The following is an 18,957-nucleotide window of genomic DNA, read 5'->3' as shown; positions in this document are numbered from 1 at the left end:
AGAAGTGACACTCATTCCTTATAAAGATGCTCTAGTATGCTTTCTAATGTAAGCACTAGGGTAGAATCAACCTTAAGAGGACAATCCCACTGGGCCAGAAGAACAGGTTCTACAATATCACCTGCTTGTAGATAGATACACTAATATCATCTTCCCTTGCCTTCCATCAGAGAACATGCAAAGCTGTAAACAACTCAAGTATTCATTGACAGATGAAAAGATAACAAAATGAGGCATATATATAATGGACTATTATCAAGCCTTTAAAAAGAAAGAATTACTGACACGAAATACAACATGACTAAACCTTATGCCAAGTGAAATAAGCAAGTCACAAAAGGACAAATACAGTATTTATATGAAGTACCTAGAATAAATTCAGAGACAGAAAGTAGAATGATGGTGCAGAAAGAAGGGGAGAATGGGAAATTATTGTTTAACGGATACAGAGTTTCATTTTTGGAAGATGAAAAAAGTTCTGGAGAAGGAAGGAGGTGATGACTGTACAACACTGTGAATACAACAATGCCGCTGAACAATAAAAAATGATAAGATGATAAATTTATGTTATATATTTTTAAATCAAATTAAAAAAATGTGAAAGGTTATTTACATTGTTTTTAAGGTCTGGATTTCAATAGGCAAAGGGAAGTACAGATCTGAGTTATTCAAAGGGTTTTAAAAGACTAAAATGTTAATGTAAATTTCATAAAACAGAAAGGCATGGCAGAGGAAAAGCTTCCTTTCCTGATAAACAATATCCATATTTGTTAAATTATCATGAAACATCAAATGCTACAGTTCAAGACTAGCGTGCTTATGCTGGAAATTATTTAAGCACACAGAGAGAAAAGGATTTGAATGGGTCTAGTCATTCGATCATTGAGAAAAATAGTGAAATACAAGTCATATTATGTCATTATTAAATCAAACTATGAACACTTTGCTTCTACTACAGAGACATAATAAAAATATTTATTGAACATTTACTAAACCACTCAGCGCTATGCCAGGAACAATGAGGTAAATAAAACTGTACTGGATTTGAGCCCTGCTATTATAGAGCTTTCTAATTTAGATAGACCTTATTTAAAGAAGTCAGCCACAATATTCTTATTTCTTGGTAACTACCTTGTTAAAAAATCCAGAAGGTTATAATTAGAATAAAGCTAGAAGAAGATTTAACATGAGGTTGTGCTGGTAAAATGGAAAATGAAAGGAAGGACATACTTATTGCAAGTTGAGTCGTTCAGACTAGAAGCTGGAGCTTATGCACAACCTGTTTACAGGTGACTTGACCTACACCACAGGAGTCAAAAGGAACTATTCTTCTCTTAGGCGTGGAATTGACATAGATGGAGAGATTGGAAAAAGAGGAGTCATTTTATTCTGTAACCAACTGTGCAACAAACTGGTTATCTACTGTACCTTTGGAAAGATGAGCTTATATAAAACTAGGTTCTAGATAACTAAAAATGAAGATAAAATTAATAATTCTTTGTGGACAGTAGAATCATTTCATGTTCTTAAAAATGAATTTAATATTAGGAATTTGTTAAACAAGGAAACAGAACTGTCTTTCAAATTGAAAAGCAAACGATAAAATGTTGAGGGGAAAAACACCCATTACCTTGGGTGAGGCAACAGACTCTTAGGTAAAAACACAAAATGCACAATTTATAAAAGAAAAATACTGATAAATGAAACCTTAGCAAAATTGAAAACTTTAGTTGCTGCACCTCCCCCTGCAGTGACCCTTAGGGCTAATGGCTTGTGCCACGCCCCTAGGTCCCGCTGGGCAACCAGCACGCAGGGGGAGAACAGCAAAACCCCCTGAAGACATACCTGCTACACCTCCCCCTGCAGTGACCTCTAGGAATCCCTAGGTCCGCAGGGGGAGAACAGCAAAACGCCTGAAGACATAGATAAGGCGGAAGCCTGTTGAAAGATAACGACCACCAGGAGCCACTACAGGAATGCTGTCCACATGGAAACTTATCTCGCCTTCTCAAGGCCCACAAACTTTATTCTAATACAACTGTCTCTCTAAAATCTTTTCTCTTTCTAAAATCTTTTCTCTTTCTCTGTCTATAAAGGTCATTGATTGCTAAATTAAAGAAACATGAAATCTAGTAACAAGGATGACTCAAATGAAACACCACTAAACCTTGTGTAACAACAAAATTGTTAGTTCAATAATTGCTCTGTTATATGTTAAAATTCCTTAGCTTTGATCCTTAATGAAAAAGTGTTATTACATAAAAATAAGTGCACTTGTTATAATTAATAATAATTAATGAATTTAGTGGTTAGCTAAGAGAAAATGTAATTATATAAAACAAAAGACAAAACTAATGGTCTGACTGCTTAGGAATGTGCCTAGATCCAAATGTAACTCTGGACATAAATCACTGCCTTGTCATTGATAAGTAAACCTATGAGCCAACTGGTTTAGTTCACTGATAACCGATCCTATGCCTTTAGAAAACATATATATACTGGTCACCAACTTAAATAAAATTACACTCAGATTTTCACTCTTGAAGTGTGTCTGTTTGTCATTTCTTTAACCGAATCCCTGACCACCCTGCACAGTCTCTCAACCCTGAGACGGCCTCATCGTTCACTGCTGTGCAAGTCTGCGGCATTTAGTGCTTAAGGAAACTGAGAAAACAGACAAATCAGAGATGGACAAAATATTAAAAATCACATTATCTGGTAAAGGATTTTTAAAAATTAAAAAGATATTTCAGTCAACACTACCAACAAGATACATGAATGGCTAACTATATGAATGATGCTCAGGATTATCAGTCATTAGGAAAAAAGCAAACTAAAATAATGAGATACCACTACACAACTGTTAGAGTAAATGTAATAAAAAAGACAATAACAAATGGTGAAGATGTGGAGAAAATGGAACTCTCATATACTGCTGTGGAAATGTATGCTTTCATTCTTATTGTGCTACCCGCACTATGGAAAAGCAGTTTGGCAGGAATCTCAAAAGGAATGAAAACACAGGTCTACATAAAGACTTGTGTGCAAATTTCATTGTAGTATTATAACCACCAAAAATTGGAAACAATTCAAATGCTCATCCACTGGGGAATGAGTAAACAAAATGTAGTATATCCATACAAGGGAATATTTACTATTCAGCAATAAACAGTAATATACTCTCAACATAAGTATTAGTAAGCAACAACATATGCTACAAGTAAAAAAGAAAATCAGACACAAAAGACGATATTATCATATGATTGCATTTATATATAATGTCTGGCAAGGAAAATCTACAGAGAAAGATTTATGGTTGTCTGGGGCTAGGGCAGAAATGGGAACTGACTGCAAACTAAGATGAGGAATCTTTTGGGGTAATGAAGATGTTGTAAAACTGAATTGCAGTGATGATCACAACTATAAATTTACTCAAAATCATTCAATTGTACACTTAAAACGGGAGAATTTTATGGTATATAAATTCTGCCTCAATAAATCTGTTAAAAAATAAAAAGCAGTTGGAGTAGATGAGAAAGGGGTAAGGGAAATTTAGCTTCCTCTAGAGTCAGCTGTAAAGTCACATATCTAGTGCTGGCAGGCCATGGATGGGAGCAAAAACACTGTAATGAATGAGCCCTTTGCTTGTTTTTCATAGCAAATCCCTCTGCAAATCCCTCTGGACTCCTTTTGCTTGAGTTCTTTCTATGGCCCACTGAAAAGATAAAATAGTCTCCTTCTTTTCTTCCTTATATGCTGTGCTTCTCACCAATCTTATCTATCATCTGCACAATCTCCTGTTTAGTTTTTTAGAAGTTTTAATTATTTTTACAGCTGGTAACATATGAATATGGTACAAAGTGTTATACAGTATAATGCACTTGTTCCTTTACTCTTTCTTCTAGTCTCCCTTCCTACATGTAGTCACAGTCATCAATTTCCTGGGTAGTTTTTCAGAGGTGTTACTATGCCTGTCCTGCTCCAAAAAAGCATTTTCCCATTGCAAACCCCAGACTTCTCTTCAACTGGTATCTGGCAGCAGGGAGAAAATTAGATTAATTTCCATTCATACATTTCTACAAGTATGTAATCTTCCTGCTTACAAAATAAATATCACTGAGTTTCCACTGTCAACTGTACAGATCCCAAACTTATTAGTCTAGTATTCAAAGGCCTCCAAACTTTGCTTTCACAATTTACCTTTCCAATTCTCTTCTTAAGAAACTATAGACTAGAGGGCCTCCCCGGTGGCGCAGCGGTTGAGCACTGGGTTGCGAAGCTGCCCGCAGCCTCTGCCACGCCGGTTCGATCCCCGGCTGCTCCCCAGCCACCGGAGGAGGGTCCGACATGGCGCGCAGACCTCTCCTGCCGCCCGCTGCTCCCCTCAGCAGTGTACTTCGGTCCTTCTGCCTGCTCTGCTCCCCGCTCTGGCTCTGGTGAATTCTCTCACCCTCCTGCACTTCTGACTGTACCCAGTGCATGTATAAACAAAAACAAACAAACAAATAAATAAATAAATAAAACATGCCTCTAAAATAAATAAATAAATAAATAAATAAATATTAAAAAAAAAGAACCTATAGACTAGAGTCTAGCAACACTGGTCTTCTTGTTTCCCCAAAAACCTGTGTGCTTATTCAAATCATGGGTAAAAGGAGTGGCAATAAAAAGGCTCTTTACTAGGAAGATTGGGGACTTTGGGATGAGACAGATCCGTCTTAGAATACTGGTGCTTCTTTCTGTGTGATCTCTTGCAAATAACTAAGCTCAGAAAAGCAGTTTTCATTTGAAAAAATGGTAATACCTCCCACCATGCATGAAGTGATGATTAGGGAGAAGATAAGTGAAATGTGTAATAGATAGAAGGTACTCAGTAAGTGCCATGTCGATGCCCTAAGTGAGTTGGCAGACTTGTTACTACAGAACCAGTGGTAATGAATTTATTTGATTTAGCTCTGAAATATACTTTCCATTTCTGTATGTGTAGGGCATTAAGGGATAGGAAATAAAGGAAAGGTTAGGTATATGAAATTCATTGTGAAGAAAAACAAAATAGGGGAAAAATAACCACAAAATTAAATTTCTTCATAGTAATTCATAGGTGAGTACTCCTTTGGAGGAATGCAGGTTTCAATGCTTATCAGTAAAACAAATTTAATCAGTCTTTTTAGTTTAATGGCCACACCTCACTATATGACATAGTGACTTTGGTGGGCACTTAATAATTGGAGTTGAGAGTTTTTTGAAAGATATGCTAGCAATGTTTCTAAATCTGATATTCCATGATGACCACAATGTGGTTCAATTCTCAAGTATCTGGAAGATTAAGCCCACATGAACATTATCCACAGATAATATTAAAAGTTAATAATCAAATAGTTTTAACTATTTGATAAGTACTAACCCTACTTAATGGTTAGCTGCAGTACTGACAGGTAATGATAGATACAGCAAGTTATGGGGGCTAGGGCTATAAGTGAAACCATGTACAAAAGCAAATATCTATAACCTCTACTTGTCAAAAATCCTACTCTACTTATAAGGCCTAGTTCAGATTATACCTCCTCCAGGAATTCTTTGTTACTTCCAATCCTTTTCACTGGTGGTCCCCAAAGATTTCACATCTTTAGTTTAGACTTTATATAGAGTTGAGTGACTTGCCTTACATTATAGTTATCTGTTTAATATCTATCTCCCTCCACTAGCAATGTTAAGTTCTATGAGGGCAGAGACTTAGTTTTGCTCATTACTGTATTTCCAACATTTACAAGAGTGCTTGGCACATAGTGGGTTTTCAATATATACTGACTATGAATATGAAATTATATAGTTCATGGCATACTTTTTTTTCTTACTAGACTACTACAGTCTATGTATTTCTTGAAGCTAGGTGATGGGGTTTTGGTTTATCTCTTATTTTTCTCAGCATATAGTTTAGTCTTGCACATAGCATTGTTTATCATTGAACTGCACTGTAATTTTCAATTCATCCTTAAAGGGACTTGCTAAATTATTAAAATTAGCAGCGTCTGTATTCTTTATCATAGAGGATCACCACTGTGAATTACATTTAAGAAGCCTCAGAAAACTGTTTTTTGGTAGTTTTTTTTAAATTTTTTTTTTAAGATTTATTTATTTATTTATACAAGCACTGGGTACAGTCAGAGGCGCGGGAGGGTGAGAGAATTCACCAGAGCCAGAGCGGAGAGTAGAACAGGCAGAGTGATGAAATACACTGCTGAGGGGAGCAGCGGGCGGCAGGAGAGTTCTGCGCGCCATGTGGGACCCTCGCCCGGCAGCCGGGGATCGAACCGGCGCTGCAGAGGTTGTGGGCAGCTTCGCAACCCAGCGCTCAACCGCTGGGCAACCGGGGAGGCCCTGTAGTTTTTTGTTTTTTTTTTTTTTAACACAAGAACTGGGATACAGGCCAGATGTGCAGGAGGGTGAGAGGATTCACCAGAGACAAAGTGGGGAACAGAAGAGGCAGACTGACGAAATACACTGCTGAGGGGAGCAGCCGGCAAGACACAAGAGGTCTGCTGCGCCATGTGGGTTTCTCCGTGGCCGGCTGGGATCGAACCTGCACTACAGAGGCTGCGGACAGCTTCATAGTGCAGCACTCAACCGCCTGCGCCACCAGGGAGGCCCAAAACTGTCTTTCTTTTAATAGGGAGAAGACTACCATTTGATGAATGGAAGGTAAGGAAATTTTAAAGTTGAGTCAGATTTGGTCTACAAGAATTCACAGAAGAAAAGATATTGGGGGGGAAGATGGAGAAAATATGGTAGAGGTTAGGGATGTTTAAAATAAAGCCAAAACAGGGTGCAATAGTGGTGCAAGGGGGTAAGTCTCAGCACTATAAAGATATTGGTAGTCACTTCAACACAAGTTTGACCTGGGCCAGTGAGCTGAACCACATGTCACAGCAGACCTCTCCTGTCTCGCCCACTGCTCCCCTCAGCTGGACATTTTAGTCAATTGGCCTGTCCTGCTCCCCAATCTGTCTCTGGTGAATCCTCTCACCCCCTGCACCTCTGGCCTACACCCCAGCTCTTGTATGCATAAATAAATAAATCTTTTAAAAAATAAAGCCAAAATAAACATGTTCCCCATTAAAAAGAAAAGAAAAGAAAACTGTCTTTGCCAATAAGAAAAATGGCAGTTACAGCATGGATTATGGATTATTTTTCCAGGCTTGGCGAATTCCCCAATTCTTCAAGCTATTACTAAGGGACAAAATAGCAAGGGACACTGATGAAACATGGTTCATCCAGAGCCATGGCTTATGAGCTTAACTGTACATTAGAATTCCCTGGGGAGCTCTTTAAGAAATAGTGATGCCTGGATCTATCCAGTGAGCTTCTGATTTAATTTGAAGAGAGTTCTAACAATCACATTTCTTAAAAGGTCCCCAAGTGATCCTACTGAGTGACCCAGGTTGAGAAGAACTGCTTTAGAGTAAGTGTATAGTAAGTGAAATAGCACTTTGCTATGGAAAAGGCAAAATCTGGAATAGAGAGCCTTGAATTGTAGTCCAGACTGGGTGTACCACTAATTTCTCTTTCTGTTTGATTCTATCTTCTCAAAAGCAAAATGAGATCTAACAAGCTGTTAGAAAGACAGAAAAAGAAAAATGGCCACAAAGCATTGCCTGGGCATTAAGTAATATGTAAATATTTATTTAATACCTTCACTAGGAAGGATCTTCAGTCTTCTAGGTCTAGTTTGATATCTTGACAGAACCCCACACAGAAATTGATTAACATGGGTGAAATGAAAACTTATATTTTCATTTAACAAATCCAAAGTGGAATAAAAGAAGCAATTAGAAAACAGCTGGTGATTCCCCTTTAATGAAAAATTGTCCTGGGCCTCCCCAGTGGCACAGCAGGTTGAGCACAGTGCTGTGAAGCTGTTGGCAGCCTCAGCAATGCCAGTTCGATTCCTGGCTGGCCAGGGAGAAATCCACGTGGTGAGACAGACCTCTCCTGCCTCACCCGCTACTCCCCTCAGCAGTGTCTTCAGTCTGTCTGCCTGTTCTGCTCCCTGCTCTGACTCTGGTGAATCCTCTCACCCTCCCACACCTCTGGCCTGTACCCCAGCTCTTGTATAAATCAATCAATCAATCAATCACAAATAAAAAAATAAATAAAAGAGGAAAGTGCTCAAGACAAGGGTTGTCTGTTTACATTTAAAAAAAATAAATGAGAAATGGTCCTAAAGAGATGGACTGGCCACCTTAGGAGTAAGGCCCTTGATTAACTCTCATTTTAGTTAATTGCTATGTTCACAAACTATTTAATCAACATGAGAGGACAATCAATCTCAATCTCCTTGCTATAACAGGCCAGAAATTCTGGGCGAGAAGTAATTAAGCTCTCTAGATTTTTTATCATCTGACAAAATTTGTCCTTTCACTTTAGTGTTCCTTCAAATCCTAAATTAATTCCTGCCAATGCTAAAATATTCCTTCAAGGAATACAGAATGTCTCCTACGCTCAAATTTGTTGTTTTTAAATATAAGTTTACAATATACATGAGTTAGCCTATCATGATAATTATTTTAAGGTCAAATCTATGTCTGAACCAAACTTCAAAAATAAGTATGATCTAGGTAAAAAAAGACAAAACTAGTAGGCAACTATAAGTTAGAGACATTCAGCAAGGGAGGGGAAGAGAAAGGGATTAAAATAAGGGTGGGGAGGGCCTCCCCAGTGGCGCAGCGGTTGAGCGCTGGGTTGCGAAGCTGCCCGCAGCCTCTGCAGAGCCGGTTCAATCCCCGGCTGCTCCCCGGCCACTGGAGGAGGGTCCCACATGGCGTGCAGACCTCTCCTGCCGCCCGCTGCTCCCCTCAGCAGTGTACTTCAGTCCTTCTGCCTGCTCTGCTCCCCGCTCTGGCTCTGGTGAATTCTCTCACCCTCCCGCGCTTCTGACTGTGCCCAGTGCTTGTATAAATAAATAAAAATAAATCTTTAAAAAAAAAAAATGACTGTTTAAAAAAAAAATAAAATAAGGGTGGGGAGAGCACAAGAGACTATGGTGATGGTGCACGGGTGACTTGGTGGTGGGAACTTTATGGGGACTACACCTGAGAGGATAAATCAGACATTGTACAAAAATGAACAATGATGTAAACAATATATATGTAAATAAATATTAAAAAAACCTCTAATCTAAAGAAAGGAATGTTTCTTAATATAAACACTATACTTGCAGCACAGGAGTTAAAAGTCTACCTAAATATTTGCAATTAATTTTTTGAAATTATAATTTCCAACAGATAAGCTGGGTACCAGGTAGTACTGTCAAAGTGCTCTCTGGGAGAGAAATAATGTCCTCTGTCACTCTCGACTAATGATGAGTTGCCCTTACAACTAAGGGAACACCTTGTGGGGAGCAGCTAGACTGAGTTCAGCGAAGACGCCACTTTCTCCCGGAGTCCAGCCTGCCCTCACTTAGAGCTCACAGCTTGGTTCAACTTGCATGAACAAGAAATCTGGGGTGATCTGGACTTTGCCCTTTTCCTCACGTACTGCTCCTTTTTTTTCTTTTCAGGTACCAGAAATGAATTAGTTATAATCCTTAGTTCATTATATATTCTTTGTAATAACTTTAAGTTCCCATAGTTTCTTTTCTTCCTTTGGTAAAGATATTTACCTTTCCATCTTTGAAGTGCTTCTTTAGCTGCTTCTGCATGGCAGTCAACTTCTTGGACTGCACCCCACTGTATGCCAACAGCATGCCACCAAACTGCCTCTCAGTAATTCTCCCATCCACAGGGTCATGGCGTTCAAACTGGAAAGGAAACAGAAAGAGTGTTCTTGGGATAAAATGGAAAGTATTTTCACATGAAATGTAGAATAATCAACTGTGTTAGATGGTAAAACATAGTTGATAGTCAGGACTGTATTTTCAAACTACAATTTTCAGCAAGATTTGAAAAAATTAATCAGAAATAGAAGGCCTAAGTTTTTATTTGAGCTCTGCCACTAACTACTTATGACATCAGGAAGTTACCCAATTATTCTGGGCCTCACTTTCCACATGAATAAAACAGAGCTTCTATAACTTATGTATGTTCCAAGCCAATGTTAAAGATCCACTCAAATCCATGAGTAATAATTATTAATATGTGCTTTCTGGACCATCCATATCCCCTTTACTCAGAGAAAACGTAAAAGCTAATTATTATCAATTTGATCAATCATACATATGTAAAGTCAAATCAGTTCTTTAATCTGTACTTAGTATTTGTTATACATTCAGATCTTTAAGGATGTCAAAGAGTATGGCATTTTCAAGTTTTCTCCAACAGTTAACTAAGTTCTAGACCATCAATAGAACTTGAAAAAAATGCGTAGTTACCACAAAAACTACTGGAAAATCATTAAATATATTTAAATATGCAGATGGAAAGGTTAAGCATAAAGACCTCTAGTTAATCTAAATAATCCAGAAAACCAAGATTTTCATTTAAAAATGGAGACAAGAAAGTTATCTCATTCCTAGCTGCAGTGTTAATGATACTTACAAATACATAAATAATAAAATGACTAAAAATTAGCCCAGAAACCAATTAGAAAGCAAAATGATTTGAAGATAAAACTTCTTTATAGATTTAATGGAAAATAACAGAAAACTTAGATTTCTACATGGCAAGGCATAATTAATTCTGTTCTTATAAAGGAGTATATATAGATGTGAGACATTGCTAAGTAAGGTCAAAACAATAAACGTTTCCTGAATGTCTATCAGTTGTCTGGCACTGTGTTAGTCATTGTGGAGTAAGGGAAAGAAGGAGAAGATTCCATTTCGATCCTCAGGGCCTTCACCTTCTAGTAGGGGATAAGACTGTCTTTTTTTTTTTTTTTAAAGATTTATTTATTTTATTTATACAAGCACTGGGTACAGTCAGAAGTGCAGGAGGGTGAGAGAATTCACCAGAGCCAGAGCAGGAAGCAGAGCAGGCAGAAGGACCGAAGCACACTGCTAAGGGGAGCAGTGGGCGGCAGGAGAGGTCTGCGCGCCATGTGGGACCCTCCTCCGGTGGCCGGGGAGCAGCCGGGGTTTGAACCGGCGCCGCAAAGGCTGCAGGCAGCTTCGCAACCCAGCGCTCAACCTCTGTGCCACCAGGGAGGCCCGGGATAAGACTGTCTTAAGGCAAAAAATAAGGATGCATTCAATAGAAAAAATTTTTTTTCCAATTTTCATTTCCTAAGTCAGTGTGATAAATCGATATACACCTTAACTTGTTTTCTCACTGGTGAGATTCAAGAACTATATTTTAACAACAGCAACCATCAACTGAGCATGTAATATGGGTCAGATACTTCACTCATAAATTTTTTCATTTAATCACTATTACAACCCTACGGAGCAGATATTATTAGTTTAATTTTATAGGTGAGAAAACTAAGGCAACTTGAAGTTACATGAGGCAGAGCTGGGATTCAAATTCAGCTCTCTCTGGATCCATTGAAATATATTTCAATTTCACTTTCATCCTATAAGAGAGTACTGCATTATTTTGGATACTTATACAGTCACTGGACTTAGTCATATTTAAGTGAGAAGCAAAACTATTTCCAAAGAAATCAGCATCATCAATTTTAAGTGAAGGCCTCTTTTTAAACTTCAACCACTCAGCATGTTTGTCAAGCATCACTTTTACAGAGCTGATTAATTTTTGACAGTACCAAAAGTTTTCAGGATTCAATTTAAATTTGATTTATGGTTCAATTTACCATCCTGAAATAAAATGGAAGACTGATAAAAGTTTTGCAAACTTTTTTGGGCATACTTTCTGCAATGTTTAAATCAGATTTTTACTGAAATGTGGGGAAAAGCTGGTGATGCCTAGTTTGTCTGTGGGCTTCCTCAAGGCAGGCAAAACAAAACTGATCTTTGCTCTTCATGCTAGGCTTTAATAATTTAGCACATTCATTTTACTCTTATCCTGGAGATTTCACAGGTACAGAGAAATCCCATGTATTTGAATTAGATGAGTTTTAAGTGATATCCTACAAGACAGATTCAATTTCTCTTCATAATGTAGGCAGCAGCAGCAGCTAGCTCAGGACTTGGGAAACGTCTGTATTCCTGTTCTCCACAGGGGCTTAAAACCCACTTCTGTTCTTCTGTTATATATTTTAAAGACAGTAGAGACAATTTCTAATGGAGATCCCCAAAGTAACAATTCCAGTGTTCAAATTAGCATTTTTACTAATGGTGTTTGAAAACATACTTTTTTTGGTAATGTGTTCTATTATTGTTGTTATTATTTTGATGTGAGTGGAACCTGAAAGGGCTTAAAAATGATGAAATTGAGCACTATGCAGCATGACCCACTTTAACCTTTACTACTAACTGTAATTTGCACCTCTGGTTCTTCTGCGGTAAGCTGCTTTATTTCTGAGGTCTTTAACATGATTGGAAGAGGAAGGGGAGAGCCGTCTCTCTCAATACAAAAATGCTAACGGAAACCCACTTGAACTAATGTGTCATTCACTCAACACTTATTAATTGACAATCAACTATGCTAAGGTTAGGGAGCTTCAAGAGTAGTTTCTCAAGGACCTGTATTGGAGACGAATTTTCAAGGGTAATAATTAGACATCATGTGTCCCTAGAGCTGAAGTGTGACACCCACAAAACCCAGTGGGTATGTTAATGGGTCACTGTGTGAATGAAAACCTCACTGTCCTAAGTGTGTGTGTGTGTTTTTTTTTTTTTTTGGAGGTGGTATGGGGGAAGACATAATTCATTACGAAATTAATACAATGCAGAAAGCTTTTAATGGGATGTCTGGAAACAATTCAAGTGACTGACTTGCATTTTATCTAGCCAAACACTGTCCTACTTCAATGACAATTAAGAAATTCCATTCTATTTGATCGTGTGCCACAGAAATGTGTGCATTTCCACACACTGCATTTCCACCATTTGCATCGCTTTTGTGTCTAGGAGGACAGCTGAGAGGCCCAGCATTTTCTTTTCTGCAGCCATTGCCACTTTTTCAAATGTACACAAGCTGCTGGCTTCCTGTTGTTCCCCAGGAGGCTGCAGGACAGGCAAAGGGGGGCCAGAGAAAAGGAGCCAAAAAACTGTAAGATTTTTCCTGGCTTTCTGTTAATACAGCACCTCTTGTTCCCACTCCTACTCCTCATAGAGAGAAGGAATAGCCTTTGGAAGGACAGATGGTCTACCTATAGACCATGATTTAAGGAAGATGAAAGCCAGGAGGAGGAGATAACATGTTTCATGACCAGAAGCCAAAATGTGATCAGAAAAATAGTAAAAGGAAAAAGAAATCAGTGTTTGCAAGTGGGCCCTGATTTATTAAGACTTTGGAGGTTAATATATATCAATAAAAGCAAACTTCAACCTCTCTTTCATAACAATTGTCTTTCAGGAGACTTTTTCTATCATCTAGAATAAATTCTGCCCTTATACAAGTATTTCAGCATGATCATTTCCCTGACAGGATTTTTCTAGTTTCTTAACTTTACAATGCAAGTAAGCATAGTAATCTCAAGCCACTGAGCTGAACACACCTATGGCAGCATGTGGTTTTGGGGATCTTAATCATACCACTGCTACTACTACCACAAGACTAAGAACAACTGTCTATTATGCTCATACAAAAAGAAAAACAACTATAGGCAAAGTTCTCTATGGCAAGCCCACCTAGTATTTATGACATACTCAGTTCATAGTTTAAATGTGGATTCCATGCTTCTACAATTGGCAGGGGGCATCCAAGAGTCTCAGGTTAAAGTGACTGGAGCTTGAATTTTCTTTTCTTTTCTTTTTTTAAGATTATTTATGCATTCAAGATCTGGGGTACAGGCCAGAGGTGTGGGGGGTGAGAGCATTCACCAGAGACAGAGTGGGGAACAGAACAGGCAGATTGACTAAAATACACTGCTGGGGGGAGCAGTAGGCAAGTCAGAAGAGGTCTGCTGCACCGTGTGGGTAGCTCCCTGGCTGGGGATCAAACTCATGCTGCAGTGGCTGCAGATAGCTTCATAGGTCACATCTTAACCCCTTGCATCACCAGGGAGGCCCCAGAAGCTTGAATTTTCTTGCTTGTTAAATATCAGATACATCTTCACTGTCCACACTAACATGGTTGTATTTTTACCAACTGGTGAGCTGATGATGGTTCAAAAATTGGAAAGAAGGCTACATAGCTTGGTGCCCTTGGCTGGAGGCAAAATAATCACTTATGTCTAGGACCACAAGATTATACATTACCAAACTAAACTGCTAGACTTCTACTTCAAATCCAAGATTTCTTTCTATTTTAAAATTGCTTTTAAGGAAGTTCAGGTTGGTGATCAAATTAAGTAGTAGGCTAACTTTCCATTCTGATAGTCAAAACTCTGAAAATTACAAGGTTGATACATGAACATACCATAGGATAAAAAATCATGGTATATTTAATTGAGGATACTGGATAAAAAATCTTTAGATCTAAGTAAAGGGTTTGGTAAGTTTTAGTTTGACTTCATGGAAGATATTAAAGTGACTAAGAATACTGGCTTTAAATTAGCAAGGTTGGGTTAGAATTTTGGCCTGAACATATATTTGCTGCCTCTATCTCTCTCTCAAAATATTATACACTTTTTGAAGGAAGAATCTATGCTTTGCATTTTTTGCTGCATAATACACAGAGCTGGAATACAGCATGTGAACAGTAAATAATCTTGGTTTACAGATCAAAAAAATGCCTCATTTATAACTCACCTACCAATTTCATATTTACAACCTAGTAGGAGCATATAACACACTTTCCAGCCCACACTCTTGAATACCAAAAGAGTGCCATCTTTAGAATTGGCAATTATTCCCAGCGGAGAGGAAAATCCCAGTTACCCCTAGAATTTCAAGGATATTAGCTGTGGGCTCTGCTATGAAGCTCCATTTGCTCCTTTACATGAGTTATAAACAAAATTTCTCAATTTACATAACTAAGAGAAATAATAAAAATAGATAATCAACAAGCACATAGGAGGATGCAAGCAAGATAGGCAATGCTAGATGGCCAAAACAATTTGTACTCAAAATCTGAACTATTCTGGAGTGATAAATGAGGTGAGAATGGCAGGTATATATACTCTTGCATGTAAAAACCACAAAAATCCATCAGTAAAGTTCCCCTTCTTCTGTCATTTGGTATAAGAAAACTACCATATCATCAATTTTCATAAAATTCAAGTCATGGTAGATGTCAAAAAATCATTATAGTCTCACTTTAGTCCATTAGGAAAATGAGAGTATTTTGATCAAGATGCAGAGATCCATCTATCTTGATTAGAAGTCTGAATGGTAGGATCTATAGCCATCTGAAGATATTTGTAGGAGTCTTTTGTTGGTCTTCACTCACGAAAATTCTAACATGGTAGCCTATGAAAAATTCTTTATGTAGCACCATACATAGTCTCTGTTCTGTCTCTGAAAGGATTAGGGTATTGTCCCTGCCTCTGTATCAGAAATCTTGATTATTTAGGGAATATAAATGAAGTCAGTATACTACAGTAGCAAGAATGTAGGATTTGGAATCAGATTGACTTGGGTTTGATTTTTCTTGGCAACTTACCAAATGCAAACACTTGGAGACTTTATTTGCCTTTTCCAAATCTTCTTTCCCTCATTAGTAAAATAGGTATAATAACAACAGTACTTTCCTCTGGAAACTACTGTGAAGGTTAAGTTAGATATTGCACATGAAGCAATCACCCTAATTAATCTTTTCTAAGGTGTGTATAATTTTTACATTTTAGTGCTTCTAAAATCAATATGCTTTTTAAAATTGCTGTCAGCTTGAGCAGCAGTTATAAGGGCAACACTGCCTTTACAACCACATCAAAGCTTCCCAATCAGTGACTTGGAAAAAATTCCAGAAAACAGTATATTCCTTTAAGAAATACTCTTGATGGTTCAAGAACAAGACAGTGTGGAAAAATACAGATGTTCATGATTCTGAGTCAAAAATAAATTCAGAAAAGTTGTAACCTGAATGTGAAGAACTTATTTTGCTTATAATCTCTTATGTATGTACAAAAATGACTTTTAATAGAAATCTAAGCCTAAAGGAGTATTTTAATAGGTATTAACTAAATATTTTTATAAAGAAAGTATTTTGTCATGGTTTACTTAAAAGCATCTTTTCTTTCTGTGTGATACATAAAATAATGGTGTATCTTACCAAAGTCTGTGTTTTAGATCCAATTAAATATGGCAGTACAATCCCTGGCACATACTAAGTGCTTAGTAAATATTACGTGTTCCTAATAATGTTATTACTAGTAACAATAAACACTGCCTATAAATAATAATAATTTGGGAGTAAAACTTGCTCTTGTAACTTTAGCTCTCTTTAAAAAGAAACAAATTTTTTAAGGGGGTTGCAATTGTATGGGGAATATAAAAATAAAATTTATTTAAAAAAAATAAAAAGAAATATTTTGTCCTCTACAATGACAATGCACAATTAAAAATTGAGAAAGGAAAGAAAAAATACAACTAAGTAATTCTCTTGTTTCCTCTACTCGTCACAAGAACATTTTGCAGGTTTATGAGAAGAGACAAAAGGAACCAGGCACAAATGGAACTATATACAGGACATGGAAGATTGGATTATAAACTCTCTTTCCCTATAAAAACTGGAGATCTGCAAAAATTTATGGAAAATGGTGCTGTACAAATAAACTATACACCCTGAAGTTACTACATGTGGGTCACAAATAAACAGTTGGGTTGAGGAATAATAATGGTCAAAATATTTGCTATTCACGGTTGAGTCCCATAATTACTTCTGAAATAGGTGTAATAGCTATTATTTTCATTTATATCTGAGGAACCTGAGATTTGAAGTGCTAATGGAACAATGCCAATACCACAACACAATCTGGTAGGTTTGAAAATTACTTTACATGGATGTGTATTACTGGCATAATTACAGCCATAATAAAATTGCACAATATTTTTTTTACAGTTAGTAATTTAACAAGTTCATGACTAGAGGCTGATTTTAAAGATCATGTAAGTATGTATAGTCCTAATAAATGTGAAAAATAAAAAGAAAAGATAGGTAATTACAAAATACACGCTAATTTATAGTCTGGAGAAGACAGCTTTGTTAAAAATAATTATTGCTTGATGTTTTCTACAAGAACAATGTCATATATACAAGGTACAAAAATATCAACTGTGGTTTAGTTAGAAAAAGAGATGTGTTCAAGGAATCCATCATGACAACTCTATGCTTCACAAAAGCTAGATTAACAGAGAAACATGGTGGTAAAACTGGAACAATAAAACAGTTAAGTTCATAACTCTTTGGACCCATAACTGAGGTAAATATCAAGTTGCGTATTTTCAAATTTCTAGCTTATTTGCAAAACTTTAAAAATCTGTATTTTGAGGGACTATTTGTAAAATCAGTAACACACTATTTTTTTGGTCTTCAAACCTCAAATCTCAGTTTATCTCACTTCTTTAAATGACAGCTCTGTTTTTCTTTCTTTCTTTTAAATTTATACAAGAGCTGGGGTATAGGCCAGAGGTGCGGGAGGGTGAGAGGATTCACCAGAGTCAAAGCGGGGAACAGAACAGGCAGACGGACTAAAACACACTGCTGAGGGGAGCAGTAGGCGAGACAGGAGGAGTCTGCTGCACTATGTGGGTATCTCCCTGGCTGGCCTGGAATCGAACCTGCACTGTAGTGGACAGCTTCACAGCACTGCAGTGGACAGCTTCACAGCACTGTGCTCAACCAGCTGTGCCACCGGGGAGGCTGCTCCTTTTTTGATTGGCTTAATCTTATTACCCATTTTATTTCTGACCATTCAGAAAGCCACTGCATAGGCCATGGCTCATGCTTATTAGTTGCGATGGAATTCGTTAATATTTTTCAATATGTGAAAATTATATTGGAAACTGCCAATTTTTAGAGCAGAAAAGAGTGAAAAACAACACAGAAATTAGAATTTAGATTAATATGACTAAACAAATAAAAGGAGTATCAGGAGATTGAAGCTTAGCAATATGTGGCTCACCAAAGCTTTAATGTAGAAAGTGGAAAGGATGAGTCTAAACACAGGGAGGTAAAAAGCAAAGTACCTAGCAGGCAAGACCTATTAGCATCATTCTCCTTCCTTCATTAAAAAAACAAAAAAAGATTCCCCCCACCCAGAATAGGAAAATGGAAAAAAGTCATCAAGTTCTTTTATAATGGCATTTGTGAAAAATAGAAAGAGAACTTGTGTTCAAGGTTGAAAATCAAAAATAGCTGTCCCTGACTGCCCAATTAAGTTTTTTCGTGTATCACTGAATGAGAGTATGTGTTAAATCCCTCAGCATTGAAGTTTTTTTTAAGTCATCAAGCAAATTAATATTGTTCTTAAATGCAACCTTTTTATTTTATTTTATTCTTTAGAGTAACTTGAGAGGCAAAGAAAATTCATTTCAACTATAAGGTAACTTCTCATTAGGAATGTTTCATGCTTAATTATATGGGTTTCTTCAACATGGCAGTTAATCAGAATAACCTAAACTATAATACTCTGAAAGTCATCCGAAGTTCATTCATTTTCCATGAGTTCAGTGTTCACACAGTTTTTTCTATAAAGTCTGGGCATGTTTTCAGGTCATTATTTTTAGTTTTTTTTTTCTATTGGTTTTAATGTTAATGAAGGTAATCGAAAGTGCCTGAAGGAGGAGGCTGGTTGCTAGGAAGTCAACATGAATGGGGTGGGGGTGGAGGGGGAAACCTTTCAGTCTCTTCAATCAATTGCCAAGGCAAATGAATTAATCATGCCTAAGTAATAGAGCCTCCATAAAAGCACAAAAGTAGGGGCAGAGAGATCCTGGTTTGATGAACTTGTTAAGATGTGGGGAGAGTGGTGCACCTGGAGAGGGCATGGAAGAACTGCCTTTTGTCCAATGCATCT

At 37.3% G+C, this 18,957-nt stretch overlaps 1 protein-coding gene across 2 annotated transcripts in view; it reads right to left on the bottom strand.

Annotated features, from left to right (window-relative positions):
• The window catches only part of MICU1 (mitochondrial calcium uptake 1), a 130,888-nt gene that overhangs the window by 24,974 nt on the left and 86,957 nt on the right, over window positions 1-18,957 (bottom strand). For both annotated transcript variants that reach the window (XM_037497193.2, XM_037497194.2), the window contains one exon: window positions 9,659-9,796. In XM_037497193.2, the coding sequence (XP_037353090.1) occupies window positions 9,659-9,796 (138 nt within the window). The remainder of the gene's footprint in view (window positions 1-9,658; window positions 9,797-18,957) is intronic.

The sequence above is a fragment of the Talpa occidentalis genome, unplaced genomic scaffold, assembly GCF_014898055.3.
Source record: "Talpa occidentalis isolate TD23 unplaced genomic scaffold, MPIMG_talOcc4v2.1 talOcc4.8, whole genome shotgun sequence".
Classification (NCBI taxonomy): Eukaryota; Metazoa; Chordata; class Mammalia; order Eulipotyphla; family Talpidae; genus Talpa; species Talpa occidentalis.
The sequence above is the reverse complement of the archived record's forward strand: the minus strand, read 5'-3'. Positions and strand labels throughout refer to the sequence as shown.